Source organism: Rhinolophus hipposideros, assembly GCF_964194185.1.
Source record: "Rhinolophus hipposideros genome assembly, chromosome: 16".
NCBI lineage: Eukaryota > Metazoa > Chordata > Mammalia > Chiroptera > Rhinolophidae > Rhinolophus > Rhinolophus hipposideros.
Window position 1 is genome coordinate 53021407 of NC_138062.1, and position 18633 is coordinate 53040039.

General features: G+C 33.1%; 1 protein-coding gene across 5 annotated transcripts in view; it reads left to right on the plus strand.

The window, feature by feature from the left end:
• Nucleotides 1-18633, plus strand: part of FSTL5 (follistatin like 5) — a 1025577-nt gene that overhangs the window by 463856 nt on the left and 543088 nt on the right. For 3 of the 5 annotated variants that reach the window (XM_081077240.1, XM_081077239.1, XM_081077242.1), the window contains exon 3: nucleotides 11394-11427. In XM_081077240.1, the coding sequence (XP_080933366.1) occupies nucleotides 11394-11427 (34 nt within the window). The remainder of the gene's footprint in view (nucleotides 1-11393; nucleotides 11428-18633) is intronic. The other 2 variants (XM_081077241.1, XM_081077243.1) reach the window with 1 other exon arrangement.

The window sequence follows — 18633 nt, forward strand, 5'->3', positions numbered from 1 at the left end:
TTACGGGGACTTATCTCCCTGGCATTGAAACTCCGGGCTGGGGAGCTTGTTGTGGGATTGGTACTCCTCCAGTGAGTACTTCCACAGCCAAGATAGCCCTCCTGATTTCTTATGATGGTCACACGCAGGTGTGGGACCAGTCCATTCAGCATCTCTACTCCTACTACCAGCCTGGAGAATGCTTCTTCTGTATGTCTGAAGTTGTAGGGCTTTGGTGCATCTAGACTTCAGGTGATTCTCAATGATGGTTGTTCTGTAGTTTAATTGTAATTATGATGTGGTTGGGAGAGGAGGTAAGCATAGCATTTACCTAATTCTCCATTTTGACCCAAAATTGAGCTAAATTATTTAAGTGAGCATACATTTTCTTCTGGAAATAGGAGAGAACTTTCTTAAATATGTACTTATATAAACCTCATGTCCAAAAAGTATATAATTGAGCTATGCTTAACTATTCACAGTTCCTCACAAAAGATTAGATATTTTACAATTTTGTGCCTTTGCACATCTAATACACTTTTCCCCAGCAAATTATATCATGATCCTTTAATTCTTAGCTCAGGCAACATTTTCACTGTGAATTCTGTGTTTGCCCCACACGTGGCATTGACGATTACTCCTCCCATTCTTGTTTCTACATCATCCTATAAATTCTTTATTATTGTTTGTAATTAATAATTATCAGTCTCTCCAAATAGAATTTGAACTTCTGAGATCAGAAGTTTATGTTATTAGTAGTTAATCCCACTCTCATAACAGAGTGCTGGCCATGTATACTCTAAACAAACCTGTATTCAAAGAATGAGTAGTTTAGTATATCAATACTTCATTAAAGTAGTAACAATATCATGAGAACATTAATACCTTCCAATCGTATGTCAAATTTCTTAACACAAAAATTAGGTAAATGGATTAAGGATCTCAAAGCCTGTTAGGATGTGTATTATAAATTTAAAAAAATGCAATCACCTTTATTTTTTTTAGAAAAAAAATCATAGATCATATTTCAAAAATTAAATCGGTATTTCCTTTCAATATTTTCAAACTTATGCTGTATATCCTTTATAATTGAACATTGTACACAATGCCTACTTAAAATTATTTTTTAAAAAGTTATTTTATTATTGTCTTCGCTAATCTCATACTGTTTGAAAGGATCCATTTGCTCATTTTTAACATTGAGATGGATTTCGAGGAGTCTGTTTCTATAAGTAATATAACACTTTGGGATTCTTCCAAGAAATGGTATAGTACAAAGTAAAACATGAATGGTTTGCTATTATTTAACTTTGGTACCTGGCCAAAATATATTTCTCATTTTAAGAGATCGCTTTATAAGAAAACCTTTTGAAGGAATCTTAAAGCAGAGATATTCCAAGAGTTTGGCATTCTGCTATTACGAACAAAAACTAAGATTTCATAATATAAGAATATTTTTCAAATACATCATGCTGATAGGGTAACAAAAATCTTTCTGATCATGAAGGAATCTTAAAGCAGAGATATTCCAAGAGTTTGGCATTCTGCTATTACGAACAAAAACTAAGATTTCATAATATAAGAATATTTTTCAAATACATCATGCTGATAGGGTAACAAAAATCTTTCTGATCACTTAGGAGTTCCCATATAATTAATTAATCACAATTTTCTCCTTAACATTTTCTCATTTAAAACAGTTTGTAAAATAAAACTATGAGAAATATATATTGTCAGGTGAATAATACAAAATTTTAGTCACAGTCACAGGAGAAAGTAATATTATATATATATAATATAAAATATATATAAAATATTATATATTATATATATATATATATAAATATAATAAATATATATAAATATATATAAATAAATATAAATATATAAATATAAATATATATATAATAAAATATATATATAATATTACTTTCAAAATCCTAGATTATGTATATAAGTCTCTACTGACAAGATTCTAATACAAGTTTGGCAGTAAATGGAATAGTTTATCTTGTTTCCTTCTTCTTAAATCTGTTTCTATTTTTCCATAGATTAAATTACTAATATATCTTCTTTAAGTATATTTTTTTCTTAAACATTTCTAGCTTATAGAATATTTAAGGATATTTTCATTGGTAATTTATAAGTATGTACAATTATATAAATGGATAATTCGATTATAAGAAACAAAATATAATATCAGAGTGAGTTAGGCCTATATAAGAATAGTCAAAATAAAATTAAGATCAGTATCACTACAAATTTATGATGGGAAAACTCAGTTAGGATTTTCTAAGTTAGGACAATGCCAACACTCACCTACACTCACAAAAAACAGTTCATTTAAATTTATTCTATCTCCTCAGATTTCTAACAAACCATACTACTCCACCACTCAACACTCCTTTTCTATGACATAAAGGAAATAAATCACAGATTGAACATGCTTAGTATATCACATCAAACCTAAAACTGACTACATTAATGACGACATCTTCCTGTGCACACCTGTTATACAAGAGAAACTGCTTCTTCTATCTAAATTTAGCCCCCATTTATATTCTGTATCACTGAATATACCATTTTGATACCCTTATAAAATCAGTTATATCATCTCTCCATTGTATCTTAATCCTCTCCATTTTTACTATGTACATATCTCCTATCATTTAGACATTCTCTATTCTCAGTGATAAAAATAATATACTCTAAAACTAAACAAAGTATAACAAAAAGACAAATGAACAACAACTGCAACAACAAAATACTTCTATGGACTTCACTTTACTTTTCAGCTACATATCATCCCACGTCTTTCTTTCCTAGTCATGTTTCTCTGATTCTATATTTTCCACTTTGTACATTTCTCAATCTCCCTATTCTTCCTTGAATAACTTCAATGTTACTTCCAAGTCCATAACATCACCAAAAATGTGTTTATTTTGATGTCAATAATTCTATTTCAGTGTATCTAATGGGCATGATCTTTTTTTTATTAATTTCAAGAGCACAAGACAAAATAATACTTAGACGTTTATCATTTATATCCCTCACACTGTGTGGACCCCCTCCCCCCATCCACTATCTCTCTGACATCATATATATATATACACACACACATATATATGTAAAATTATAGCTGGCATTCATTAATGTTCAGCTTCAGGTGTACAGTGCAGTGATCAGGCATCTACATCATCCCTGAGGTGGTCTCCCAAATGGGACACGTGTCCATCGGATACCTTACAAAATCTTTACAACATTATTGATTAAGTTCCCTAAATTAATTTCCAAAACCCCATGGACATCCTGTGGTTACCGACTGTTTTCTAATCCCCCCACCCTTATCCCCACCCCCCCGCCCATCTAGCAACCCTCTGTTTTTCCTCTTTGTCTCCCAAACTGTTTCTGATTAGTTCATTCACTTATTTTCTTTCGATTCCACATATAAGTGAGATCATATGGTATTTGTCTTTCTCTGTCTGACTTATTTCACTTAACATAATGTTTTCCAGGTCCATCCATGTTGTTGCAAATGGTAAGATTTCTTTCTTCTTTATGGCTGCGTAATACTCCATTGTATAAATGTACTGCAGCTTCTTAATCCAGTCATCTACCGATGGGCATTTCCGTTGTTTCCATGTCTTGGCTATTATGTATACTGCTGCAATAAACATAGGAGTGCATAAAGATTTTTGAATGGAGTTTTGGATTTCTCCGGATAGATACCTAGGAGTGAAATTGCTGGATCATAAGGTAGTTCTATTTTCAGATTTTTGAGATTCCTCCATACTGTTTTCCATAGTGGCTGCACCAATCTGTAGTCCCTCCAACAGTGCACAAGCATTCCCTTTTCTCCACATCCATGCCAGCACTTGTTGTTTGTTGATTTATTGATGACAGCCATTTTGACTGGGCTGAGGTGGTATCTCATTGTAGTTTTTATTTGCATTTCTCTGATGGTTAGTGAGGCTGAGCATTTCTTTATGTGTCTGTTTGCCATCTGTATGTCCTTTTTAGAAAAATGTCTCTTCATGTCCTCTGCCCATTTTTTAATTGGGTTGTTTGTTTTTTTGGAGTTGAGTTGAGTTTTTTATAAATTTGTGATATTAACCCCTTATCAGACATATCATTGGCAAATATCTTTTCCCATTCAGTAGGATCCCTCTTTATTTTATTTATGGTTTACTTTGCTGTGAAAAAACTTTTTAGTTTAATGTAATCCCACATGTTTATTTTTTCTCTTACTTCCTTCGCGCAAGGGGATATATCAGTAAAAATCCTACTCCGGGAAATGTCTGTGAAGTTACTTCCTATATTTTCTTCTAGGTATTTTATGGTTTCAGATCTGACATTTAAATCTTTAAGCCATTTTGAATTTATTTTTGTATATGGTGTAAGGAGGTGGTCCAGCTTCATTTTTTTGCATGTGTCTGTCTGGTTTCCCAGCACCATTTATTGACTAGACTGTATTTACACACCGTACATTCTCACTTCCATTGTCATAGATTAAATGGCCATATAGGCATGGATTTATTTCTGGACTCTCTATTCTGTTCCATTGATCTATGTGTCTGTTTTTATGCCAATACCATTCTGATTTGATTACCGTAGACTTGTAGTATAATTTGATGTCAGGTATTGTTATATCGTCCACTTTGTTCTTATTTCTCTAGATTGCTGAGGCTATCCAGGGTCTTTTTTGGTCCCATATGAAATTTAGGATTATATGTTCTATTTCTGTGAAAAACATCATTGGTAGTTTGATAGGAATTGCGTTGAATATGTATATTGCCTTAGGCAGTATGGACATTTTTACTATATTAATTCTTCCTATCCATGAACATGGTATATGTTTCCATCTATTTGTATCTTCTTTCATTTCTTTCTTCAATGTCTTAAATTTTCTGAGTGCAAATCTTTTACTTCTTTTGTTAAATTTATTCCTGGGTATTTTATAGTCTTTGGAGCAATTGTAAATAGGATTGCTTTTTTAATTTCTCCTTCTGAAGTTTTATTTTATTATATACAAATGCAACTGATTTCTGAATATTAATTTTGTATCCTGCTACTTTACTAAATTCATCTCTCATATCTAATAGTTTCTTGGTGGAGTCTTTAGGGTTCCCTATATATAGTATCATATCATCTGCATATAATGATAATTTTACTTCCTCCTTGCCAATTCAGATGCCTTTTATTTCTTTTTCTTGTCTGATTGCAGTGGCTAGAACTTCCAGCACTATGTTGAATAAAAGTGGAGAAAGTGGGCAGCCTTGACTTGTTCCTGATCTTCGGTGGAATGGTTTTAGCTTTTCCCTATTGAGTATGATGTTAGCTGTGGGTTTATCATATATAGCCTTTATTATGTTGAAATATGATCCCTCTATTCCCACTTTCTTAAGGGTTTTTATCATAAATGGCTGCTGGATTTTATCAAATGCTTTTTCTGCATCTATTGATATGATCATGTGATTTTTATTTTTCATTTTGTTAATGTGGTGTATCACATTAATTGATTTGTGGATGTTGAACCACCCTTGCATACCAGGGATGAATCCCACTTGATCATAATGTATGATCTTTTTAATGTATTGCTGAATTCTGTTCGCTAATATTTTGTTGAGGATTTTTGCATCTATGTTCATTAGAGATATCGGCCTGTAGTTTTCTTTTTGGTGGTGTCTTTGTCTGCTTTTGGGATCAGGGTGATAGTGGCTTCGTAAAAGTGTTTGGGAGTCTTCCCTCCTTCTGGATTTTTTGGAAGAGCTTGAGGAGAATAGGTGGTAATTCTTTTTTGAACGTTTTGTAAAACTCACCTGTAAAAAGCCATCTGGTCCAGGGTTTTTGTTTGTTGGGAGATTGTTGATTACTGATTCAATTTCCCTGGTGGTAATCAGTCTATTCAGGTTTTCTGTTTCTTGTTGAGTTAGCCTTGGAAGATTGAATGCCTCTAGAAAATTGTGCTTTTCTTCCAGATTGTCAAATTTGTTGGCATATAGTTGCTCATAGTAATTTCTTAAAGTTTTGGGTTTTTTTTGTTTTTTTTTTTGTTTGTTTTTTTTTTGTATTTCTGCAGTGTGTGTTGTCACTTCTCCTCTTTCATTTCTGATTTGATTAATTTGGGTCCTCTCTCTTTTTTTAAATGAGTCGGCTAAAGGTTTGTCAATTTTGTTTATCTTCTCTAAGAACCAACTCTTGGATTCATTGATCTTTTGTATTGTTTTTCTGGTTTCTATTTCATTTATTTCTGCTCTGATCTTTATTATCTCCTTCCTTGTGCTCCCTTTGGTCTTATTTTGCTGTTCTTTTTCCAGATCCCTTAAGTGTGAAGATGAACTGTTGATTACTGATGTTTCTGGCTGACTTCCTGTGTTTGCTTTGATATGTTAGGTAGATCCCCTAGAGTTCTCATTTCTTTCTGGGTTATCTTATGTAGTATGTGCCCTTTATATTTGACTTGCACTACTCCATTCTTCTCTTCTGTGTGTGCTCCAAAGGTGACTCTTGTGTTGTGTATATTGTCCTGTTAGATAAGAACTTTAATTGCTTTTCACTTGTGAGTAGGTGGGGTTAACTCTTAGGCTGACTAGTTGTGAGACTTGGCTCTGCCCACTGCAGGGTGTTCTACTGCATGAGGGTTGACCACTTAAATGGGTTTGGCCTTTATGGTCTCTTGTGCCTGTAGAGAATTCCCTCTGGGTGTGTGACTTGTAGGTTAAACCCGATAATACTCTGGTTTGGTTTGGAGTTGGCCTCTGAATATGTTGAATCTTGTGCCTCTCAAGCTGTGCCCTGGTAGGGCAATTTCAGAACAAAACAAATCACCAAGCACAACAACCACAACAACAAAGAAAAAATCAAATATGTTCACATGTAAAAACAACCAACATCCCCCACTCAACACAGGCAAAGATATCAAAGATATAAAGACAAAACAAAGCAAAACAAAAAGCAGCGCCAGTCTTGGCTTAAGCCCGCCAACTAATCTCCAGGTCGTCCTCTGCTGTACCAAAGAGTCTCCTGCGTATTGTGCAGGCAGAGCTGGTCACCTGGTGCCCAGAGTGACTTTGGGACTGCAGATTTAGATGCATGGGACTGAGGGGTCTGGATGGTAGTTTTTAAAAAGTCAGTGCAGTTTTTACCCTTGCCTGAACATATGCACACTGAGAGTAGCACCACCATCCCTGTGTCCAGTTCTCTTGAGTCTTAGGACACTTCTGTGTGTGTGTGTGTGTGTGTGTGTGTGTGTGTGTGTGTGTGTGTGTCTGGCGGGAGATTTCTGAGTTGCTGAAAGCCGGGAGCTGCATCTGCCACTTACTGCTGATCTCTGGGAGTGCCTCTGCAGATGTAATTGCCCCGCCTTAGGAGGCAAGAAAGGGTGAGGTCTGGGCATGGAGGGTTCTTCTCTGTCCCAGCCCAGCCATGTCACACTCTTCCCGCAGGCCAGAAAAGGTGGTGGCTGGCGGTAGAGGAGTCTCTTCTCTCCAAGCCCAGCAAAAATTACACTCTTACTAGCCTCTTCCCTGGATCAGAGCTTTCTGCCAGTCTTCCCAGAGCCTGAGCACTAAGGCTCCTCTGTAATCTGACACTACTCCTCCGTTCAGGGGCCTGTTTAAGTCTCTGGGAGGACGGGGGTAGGATAGGAAGATTAGGGGGAGGGGGCCAGGTATGGAGTTTTGTGTCCTTTGTCCGACCTAGGGCCCAACTAGCTGCCCCCTCTGCGGGAGAGATCAGCTGTGGGACTCAGGGAAAGAGCCCACCTCCTGGCTTTTGTGTTCTCTGTTCTGTCCTGGGATCCCTTGCGTCTCTGCAGCTGCGGATGCTGGACGCATTTCCACAGCCGCAGATGTGGGCTGCGTCTCCACTCCACTCCCCTCTTCCCCCACTCGCCCAATTTGCGCACCTTCAAGTAATTCTTGCACGAGTCTCTTAGCTGCTCTGCGTGATGAGTAGAGAGTCCTTTGATGGGTTGTATGTCCCATTTGTGATAAGATTCGGAGGAGAACTCAAAAAGTGCGCCCTGCTGCCACCATTACTATGATGTCACTCTTAATGGGCATTATCTTAAATGTAATTGTACTTGACCTGTCAGAAGAATTCTATAATATTGAAAATTTCTCTCCTTTGATTTTATGAGTCCATCCACTCTTGGTTTTCTCCTGTAATTTTTCCTTCCATTTTATTATTTGCCTAATTCAACACTGTATTTTTTTCTTATATTATTTCCAATACCAGGTTCTAGATCATTTGACACTCCTATATGTATTCAGATTCAATACTGATGATTTACATATAGGCTGGTTGATTTCTAAATTGATGCATCTTATTGAGATATCTCCCATGAGTTCTAGACATTTTAATGATCTTCCCACTTTGCATCCTCAGAATAATATTTAAAGTAAAGTCAAAGTCAGATATCAAACCCTTGAACATTTCATGCTCTTTAGCTCTTAAGAGACACAGTATTCAGAGTTTATTTTAAGTAAATGACTAGAAGGATGAAGAGATAAAGAAGATGAGGAATATGAGAAAGATGGCTAAAGAAGTAAGGGAAGATCAGAAGTTCAGTTTTGGACATAACAAGTAGAGATGTCAAAAATACAGTTGAATATAAGTCTGAAGTTCAAAGGTGAAGATTAGCTGGAGATATAGATTTGGGAGTCCTTAGGAAAATGATGACACTAAAGTCCAGAAGACTGGATAAGGTCACAGTAGGAATGGTGTATAGAAGAAAGAAAAGGGCTCAATATCCAGGGAACAAATATTTGGAAATTGAGGATATGAGGAGGAATTAGTAAAGGGGATGGAACAGGAGTGGCCAGACAGTAAGAGAAAAACTCAGAATAGGACAGTACTAGAAGGCAAGCGAAGAAGTGATAAAAGTGTTTCTTTCTCAACCATCTTTGTTATTGCAGTCAAAGGTAACTCCATCCTTCTAATTAATTAGATCTTTGAAATCTCCCTGGACTTTGCAATATCGTATACTCAACATTTATTCTATCAGAAAATCTTGACAGCTGTAACTAGTCTTTCAACTCCATTGCTACCACACTGTTCTATGCCATTATCGCCTTCCATCTTGATTGTTACAATATCCTCTTTACTGGTCCCCCTAACTTTGTCCTTGCCCTGTTAAACCTATTCTCAGCCAGAATGAATCTATTTACACATAATTCAGTTAATATTATTTCTCCGAGAAGAAATTTTCAATGTTTTAGCTCAGTGTAAAATCAAAGATCAAACAAATGCCTCAAGTACTAATCTATCTGCCCCCATTGCATTCCTGATTGCATTTGCTACTAAACACCCCTGACTCAGTCCAGTTCAATCACACTGGTCTCCTTGGTGTTTTTTTTAATCTTTATTAAATGTGTTGGGGTGACATTGGTTAGTAAAATTATATGTTTCAAGTGCACATTTCTATAATACATCATCTGTATGTTGCATTGTGTGTTCACCACCCGAGTTAGTTGTCCTTCCATCACTACATGTTTGAACCCCTTTACTCTCTTCTACCACCCCCTCCCCTGGTGAACACTAAACTGTTGTCTGTGTCTATGATTGTTTTGTTTGTTTTTTGGTTTGTCTTGTTCATTTGTTGCTTTCAGTTTTATGTACCACATATGAGTAGTCATATGGTTCTCGGCTTTTTCTGTAAATGGACTGAACTTGCCAATAAAAAGTGACAGAGCAGCAGACTGGATCAAAAAAAGAACAAAACCCAACCATATGCTGCCTTCAAGAGACACATCTTAGCTATAAGGACAGATACAGACTCAAAGTGAAAGGGTGGAAAAGGATAGTCCAAGCAAATGGCCTCCTTGGTATTTTTAACATTGCCCAAAACTCTTGTACTTCAGGAAAGTTGCAATTGTTTTTCTCTCGTAGAACATGTTTTCCCCAGATGTAGGCTGGGATCATCTTCTCATCTCATTTAGAATTTTATTCAAAAATCATTGTAAATATAGATTTCCAATGAAAATAAGTCCTGTTTTCTAAATAGGACTTATTATCATTAATATAGTACATTCCATAAGGACATGATTTTTGTTGTTGTTGTTCATGGCCTCAATAAGTGGAGCAGTGTCTGGCACATAAAAGTAATCTATACATATTTTTTGAAAGAATAAATGACTAAGTGAATGACAAAAGAAAAAGAGAAAATTATTTTTCACTAACAAACACCTCTGAAAAATGTAAGCCTGCTTTTCCTCTAATAATGAAATTATATGTGTTTTTGAAATAAGTAATTTACATTTAAATTTTAGTTTAAATGAACGACAGATACTCTAAATTAAAAATAAATTAGAACCACAATAATCAATTAATTAACACAGGATAGTGCAGAATTCAAACACAAATCCTGGATAAGTTAGGATGACAATTACAACACAACGTGTTAAAGTCTAATAGAATCATACGTTGGTTTAGCTGGTTGAATAAAAACACATTTATCAATCTTCAACTTTATTCTCAAAATCTCTAAAATTATTGCTCTCAGCAAAATAAATTCTTTAAATTCTTCATATTTTTGCTATGTTTATAACTTTTATCAAAAATTATTGGCATTAATACAATTCTTGTATATTGTATATATATATGTGTGTGTGTGTGTGTGTGTATACATATATATACACACACTGAACTGAAGAAGTATATATATATATGTCACTTTTTATTAGAAACATATTTCAAAATTATTTTTATGTGAGACCTTGAAACTTTTAGAGTAAACTGTGCTTGAATATTAACTGAAAAGTCATAGAGTGCACGATTTCTACTTAAAAACTAGGAAGAAAGTTAATTCTTTTGGGGTTGCCTGGTAACTAATATGGTGTACATCAAATTGAAGGACAGGTCTGACTGAAACAGCCTTAGTATAAATAATAGAATTGTTGTCAACTTTAGCCTTAGAGAAGTGAGGATAGGGACCGATTCTAAGTTAAGATGAAGGAATGACAGTTGAAACGTCTTTTCTGTTCTTTTAGTGAATTCTCCACTGTTTTCTCTTAATCTTTTCCCTCACCAACAACTTATGACTAATGTAGAAACGCTGAAAGCAAATTCTGAAGACATTATTCATAATCAGTTTGAATTAAATGCAAAGGCCTAAGGCATTTGAGAGGCATGGCAATTTATTTATTATTTATTAACCATTTTGTTCATTTATTTATAAATTCATAGTCATATAATATATTGGTTTCTGAGAGAAATTTATGACCACTAAGAATGATTAGTACTCTAATGAAAGATTTGACATACATGTTTGTTATGGTGAGAATTGTGTTACAATGACTCCTGGGTATATGTCCAACAAAACATTTAGACAAGTCTTGAGTTATAGTGATGCTTGATATCAGGCTGTTGATCATATACTTACAGATTTTGATCTATTTCTGTTTTAATTCCAGCAGGAAAAAAGTCAAGAAAGTTCAAGAATCAAAGGTAAGTAATTACTGTTTTAAGATTATAATCTCATAAATTTATGTAAGTATAGGGGAAGAATAAAAAAAAAGTTTGATGCTATTTTGAAAATGTAGTTACATGTGAGAAAACAGTGAGAATTAAAAATCTTCAGTGTTATTTTAAAGCCATTGTAGGCTCTTTGGGGATTGTCTATTGAAATTTGCTTTCTTCATATAGTGCTTTTGGAAATCTTAACAGGATTTTCTCTTCAGTCCTCTGACTTGTTTTTGTGGAATTCCTGTGTCAAAAATTGTCCATAAGAGTTAGTGTTCTGTGGCATCTATGACTCAGGAGATGAACTTGTTCAAAACATACCTCACGGAGAACAAATTATTTAGTTACTACTATCTCATTTTATTTTCTATGACAAAGCAAGAAAATATTTATTTGCTCATTAAAAATTGCTGATAGATCTTAGTGTGACATAGTCAACTCTAGTCAGACATAGGGAGATGTTTTTCCCCCATAAATATGTTCTTAAGTTTTGATATTTACTCATTGACATATTAAATTACTCTAGAGAGATTGTAATCTTTCACCAAAAAGTGTCCGTTCTCTTGTGCTTCTGTTGATCATAACAATGGATTTTCACAAATTTTTTCTGAGTTAACTCCTCCATTGGGGTGCTGGTCCTATTTACTCTACAATTTGACATTCTCGCCCACCTATCCCTTCCTGAAGGTGTCCAAGTCCCAAGCCCATGTATGGAATGAACTACAATTGTCTTCTCCCTTTCCATTCATTTTTATGTACAAAGAAATGTTCATTGTTCTTTTTTCAGAATTCTACAAAAATACAACAAAAAAGAATAACTGTGTAGAAGTTACTAAATTTACATGGACACCTGAGATAATGAAAAAGCAGTTAAACTTCTAAGGTCTCTAGAATTATGAAACCAACGTTGCTTACTTTTAACAAGTCCATATATAATTTCCTCTGCACATTTCCCCACAACCAAATGACTTACACAGTATTTTTTTTTTCCATGTTTGGTCATCTGTGTGTGTCTGTATTACTGAAGAATACTGTTTTTTTAATTTTGCTAGGTATATTTTATTCAAATGAATTATATCACATTGCCCTTTCAGGGATTCCCAAACTATTGGTGTTCTTTTCAAGTAAACTGAAGTATGGCTTGTTATTCTATATGCAAAATGATTATACTTATCCTCAAAACACTCATATTAACTTAAAGTTTTATTCTTGTGTTGCAAAAGGGAATTTCTATTCCAGTATGTGCTGGGTGCTGTGCACTTAAAGGAGATAAGCATTGTAAGCATATTAAATGCACACATCTTCCATCCCGGTGTTTCAGATTACTCTTAATCATATTATAATTCTGTTAAGATCAAAATAAGTTTAGGGTAGCTTTCTTCTTGATGCTTTATTGCCTTGCGGTACATAAATCATGCCTTCTGACATAGTAGAAATCATTTTCCAACTACTGTCTAAGAACATGTTTACTTTTATAATGAAATAAAATTTTCAAGATGATGCTTGTTACTCCTTTCACTCGTATTGGCTGACACATGGTTCAGAACTCTCATATTACCTACTGAATTGTAAGTAAATCAGAGATACATGGTTACGTTAGGACGCTTTGCCTAGCTCTACTTAGAAACACTCTACATTTTTCTTGACTACTTATGGGAATCATTTTGAAATGTTTTGTTACTGGAAATTATGAATGGCCATTTAAAATGTTTTTAAATGTTAATAAGAGAAAAAAGTAAAGCAATGAAAAAAGCAATGAAAAAATCTGAAAATCAAATGATGTGTATTTCTCGGTAACTAATTATTGAAATGTGAGCTATGTCCTCACTTGATGTTAGTAAATGATTCTCAGCTAGGAATTCTGTGGACTTTCTGACTAACTGGTAATAGCATTTGCCAGATCATGTTTATTACATTGTCAGGAATGTAAGCAGAGGAAGTCGTTAATCTTCTTATTTCCTGCATTCTGTGCCTATTTCTATTTATGATAACAATCCCAACCTCATGATACCAGTGACCTGAAACTGCATTAACATGCAAAGAACTCCAATGAAAAGGAATCCCTCTTTCCTCTGTGTGTGTGTGTGTGTGTGTGTGTGTGTGTGTGTGTGTATGTGAATGTTTGGAAACTTGCAATTCTATCTCTCATTGATTATTTGACATTCACACTTGCTCATATTCTAATATTTTTGAAATACCATAAAAATCCATATTTTATATATTCTGAAATTATATTAATATGGAAGTCAACTGGCAAAATGGATTTTGGTTCAATAGTTAATATGCTATTGGATTCTCAATTGATTTTTGTGTTTAGATTGCCTGTTGTTAAATGAGTTAATGACTAATCTATTTCATACACCATTTTGAGTTGTAAGTTGTTTAAGACATTTTTCCTTAAAGTTGCATTGAAGATTATAGCAGGGGAATGAAGACACTCCTACGGTTTTGAAAGGATTGTCAACTGTTCAGGTAGCCATATTTCACACTGTTCTACAGTGACATTACACATATGTTAAAATAGAGTACATTATATATATATTTTTTAATTCATTGATAATTTTATAAATATTATTAGGAAACATTTTATTTGAAAAACAGTTAAAAAAAACACAACAAATCAATCATTCTCTGCCAGTATTTCTCGGGAGTATTTTAATTTCTGATTGGTTTATGCATTTGTATTTAAGTGCATCTCTCTAGAGTTCTCAATGATGAAACAATACAGTTTTTGAGGAAATACCTTAAAAATTATGTCGACTTAGTTGAGGTTTTAGGTTTCCAAAATAATTTAAAATATTTACTAAAATCAGAAGGGTATCATTGTGGAAAGTTTGCATATCATTATGATGTAGCATGTTCTTCAATAACAGCTTTATCCCCCCTCTGTCCATTCAGCAGAATGGTTGGATAGTTGCTTTTCATTCAGCAGATGCATTTATCCCACACTTTCTCTCTTCTCTCTTTCTTTTCTCTTTTCTTCTCTCTTCTCTCTTCTCTCTTTTCAAGCACATACTCTTGGCTCTTCCTCTTTAGAAGTGATAAAAATAAAGTATCTACCCCTTTCATTGCTAGTTATATATTTTTTAAGACTCTACACTTGGGGGACACTGAGGACTACAGTTAGTTTCTTGGTGGTAACTTACATGTTATATTATTAACACCTGTCTTTTGTTAAATGTCTAATAGATGCAAGGACTGTGCTGAGCTTTTTACCTATACCATTTTAATATATATTATCTTTTTTTAATACTTAAACACACATAATTAGATGAAATTTACCTTTCAAACATGCCAGCATTATAAAAAATCACATGTAAAGTAAATCATTCAGATCAATATTATCATTTTGTTCTATTTCAAATTTGGTCATACTTTATTTAACCAATTACTGATTGTACATAGGTAAATGTGACATATTGTTATTAGCAATGCATTTTCCATTTTCATGGATGACATATATACACACATGCATATATATATATATATATATACATATATATGTATATATGTGTGTATATGCATATAAATTTATGTAAAATTCATATAAATTGTTATTTATGCATTATTTTCTTTAATTGTTACAAATGTTTTTTCTACTGCCAATATATACATCCTGTTTTCCCAAACATAAGACCTAGCTGGGCAATCAGCTCAATCAAAATATGCAAAATTTTTGCATATTTTGGAGCAAAAATTAATATAAGACCTGATTATATTATATTATGTTATATTATATTATATTATATTAGACTCAATCTTTATTATAGTAGAATAAGACAGGTCTTACATTAATTTTTGCTTCAAAAGACTTGTTAGAGCTCTTTTTCCCTGGCTAGATCTTATTTTTTGGGAAACACGGTATATACATATATATACACACACTGCTCAGTGCTTCTTAACTTTGAGAAAAAATATAGATAAAGATAAATATGGTATAGTAATGTTCCAAGGGAAATATATAAAAATTGTGCAAGATTATTCAATAAATACTTGTGATCTTGGACAAGTGACAATTCTTCTATTGTGGCAAATATTAGCGTAACATATGCTGTGATATCCAAAGGCCTTTATATATCTGAAATTCCAAGGCTTATAATTCTATATAGTTACTGAACAATGCTATTATTATAAACACTTATCCTTCAAAACTCTATAATTTTCAGTAGGTTCTACATGGTAAATATTATGTCATAAACATTTGTATATATGAAAAGGTAAACTGTATAATTTTTCTCCCTATAGTACATGCATTCATATATATATATATAAAACATATATATAATATATGTATATATTATATATATATATAAAACATATATATATATATATTGAACAATATAGGAAAATATGTTAAGACCGTGCCTAATCAAATTAAAAGTGTGTGATTGGAACAATAAATGCTAGAGGCATAGTAGATTTGGGGGGGTTATCACTTTGTGAGGGGTGTAAACGTATAACTATTACATTGTTTTCTATACCTGACACAAACAAACAAAAAGAGTTCTGGAGCCTGCAGTCTTTAAACACACATGCACACACACACAAATGCACATACACATTATTTTCTACTAATTCTTCCATCATACTATCTATTTATTTATCTATCTATCTTGTCTATCTCATCTATAGCTATAAATACGTAAATATATCAAGCTGAAGTGGACACTACTATGAGATTGGAATGCCAGACTCTTATTACTTTGGGTTGCCTGATTATTCAGAGCTCTTTTCACTAGAATAATCTCACAGAGTTCCTGAGATTTGCTCACTTCTTCAAGGTCAAGTAGCTAGCTAGTCAAGTACAGTGAGGGATAGGTAAAGGAGCTTCAAATTGCTATTCTTAAAAGCCACTGGATACATTACAATAACAAGTGAAAATATCTTGTAAAATTGAAAGATGATAATTCATATATCTGAGGCTTTTATGAGAGTCTTTGTCTAATTTTTCATGTCTTTATGTTTAGGAAGTAAAATATAGCCAGTACAATAACCAGAGATTCTTACTATCATATGAAATTCAGAGTCACTATATTTTTAATGGGTTATAATATTATACATTATGAGTGTTAGGCTCTTTGGTATTCAGTTTAGAAAGCTATTGGTGGGACAAATAATTGCTTGTAGGATTTACAAAAACTGTAAATTCTGTCTACAATATTCGACAGTTATAATCCTCAGGAAGTCCTAGTACCTAAAAGACAAGACAATCACCTCTAGAAAATGTCAGCTAAAGGATTGATAGTTTTGTTTATTTGTTTATTTGTTTGCTTTTGGTAAACAATAATTTTGGATAAACCTCAGACAAGTGTACTTGTGGTGGATTTATGATAATAATTCTATTTTAATTAATGTTTATTGGGGTGACAATGGTAAGTAAAGTTACATAGGTTTCAGGTGTACAATTCTGTATTACATCATCTATAAATCCCATTGTGTGTTCACCACCCAGAGTCAGTTCTCTTTCCATCACCATATATTTGATCCCATTTACCCTCATCAATCCCCCTTCTTCCTCCTTACCCTCTGGTAACCACTAAACTATTCATTGTGTCTATGAATTTTTGTTTCTTTATTTGTTTGTCTTCATTCTTTATTGTTTTCAGTTTTATCTCCCACATATCAGTGAAATCATGTTTTTCGACTTTGTCTGACTCATTTCACTTAGCATAATAATCTCAGGATCCATCCATGTTGTCACAAATGGCACTATTTCATCTTTTTAATAATTAAATGTTGTTAAATAATATGAGGGAGCAAAAACTGTTTTATATACATTTTACACCATTGAATTATATCAGAAAAATTTTATTTTCACTCTGTTTTATTAAAAACACACTTTTGAAATTAAATGGGGACAAAATGTATTCTCGTGAGTAATGATTGATTACCTTACTGCAAAAAATGTCAATGTCATTTAATAATGTATGGCTGACTGGCAGCTCTTTAATTACTAATATGAACATCTCAAATATTTCAATCCATTTTTCTTTATACCTAACTTAACAATATGAACATAAATTGATTGTTGAGTAACAAATCAGTTTTAAAAAATGTGATTCCCAATTATCATGAACATATTGTCAGACTTTTCTGATTTCATTAGCTGACATTGGTTCCATTTATGATTGTTTGCTATTTTAAAAAGTAGTCATATCTCTTTATGTAAGTGATGTTTTTCTGAGTTTTTATGGTATTAATGTGAGTTTTTGAAATAAAAATAATACATTGATGCAAATTCTGGAAGTCATTATATGTATAAGATACTAACTGTTACTTTGACAGACCTTCAGAAATATAACAGTTTAAGTTTTAATGTATAACTCCATAAAATAAAATAAATTAATAGAAATATATCCACTATAGTCTAAATGATGACCCTGAATGCCTTACTCTATAACCTTCAAATAGTATAGATTTCACTGATAGTCATAACTTTTTCCTGAGAATTAAGTTAATATTCATCCTTCATTCTTTAAAAAAAAAAGTGTAAGCCTCTTGGTACAGTTTTAGATGATCTTGGTACATGCTATCCTGACACAGCAAACAGGAAGACAAATGTCCTTTTCTACCTAACATGCTATTATCCTCAACCAGAAAGAGGTTTCAAAAAGTAACTGATTGGCTTTCTCATTTATTCTGAGAAAGGCTCAATTTACATTATGCCAAACACATCATGGTTCTCCCCACGTGTTCTATACACTCTCTACTTTTCAAAAGGATAATTATGAATCACCTCATCCAATGGGTCATTTATTATGATTTCAGGGTGATTAATCTTGCATCTCAGTTTGCCCACCAAGAGGCCATGCTATCTAAAAGAAATGTAGGTATAATAGTTTGGTGATGTTGGGAAAACAACCAATTACAACTAGATTTATTTTTTTCTCCTAATAAATAATGATTTAACGTTGTATGTCATATCAAATAGATATTGTTCATGGGCTTTTCTTTACATAATTCAGTATATTTTTATCTGTACACTAGCATCTCAACATTGATCTTCATTTCAATCACCAATACAAAATACTTTTATTCTAAACTTTTAACATAGCTATATGGTTTCTGGAAGTTTTTTTAAAAAATTATACAACTTATCACCTGAAATAGTTAAATGTCATGTTTCAAAAAATATCTAGTAATATTAACCAAATATGTTTGATGGCTTCATTTATTTAGCTTAACAAAATC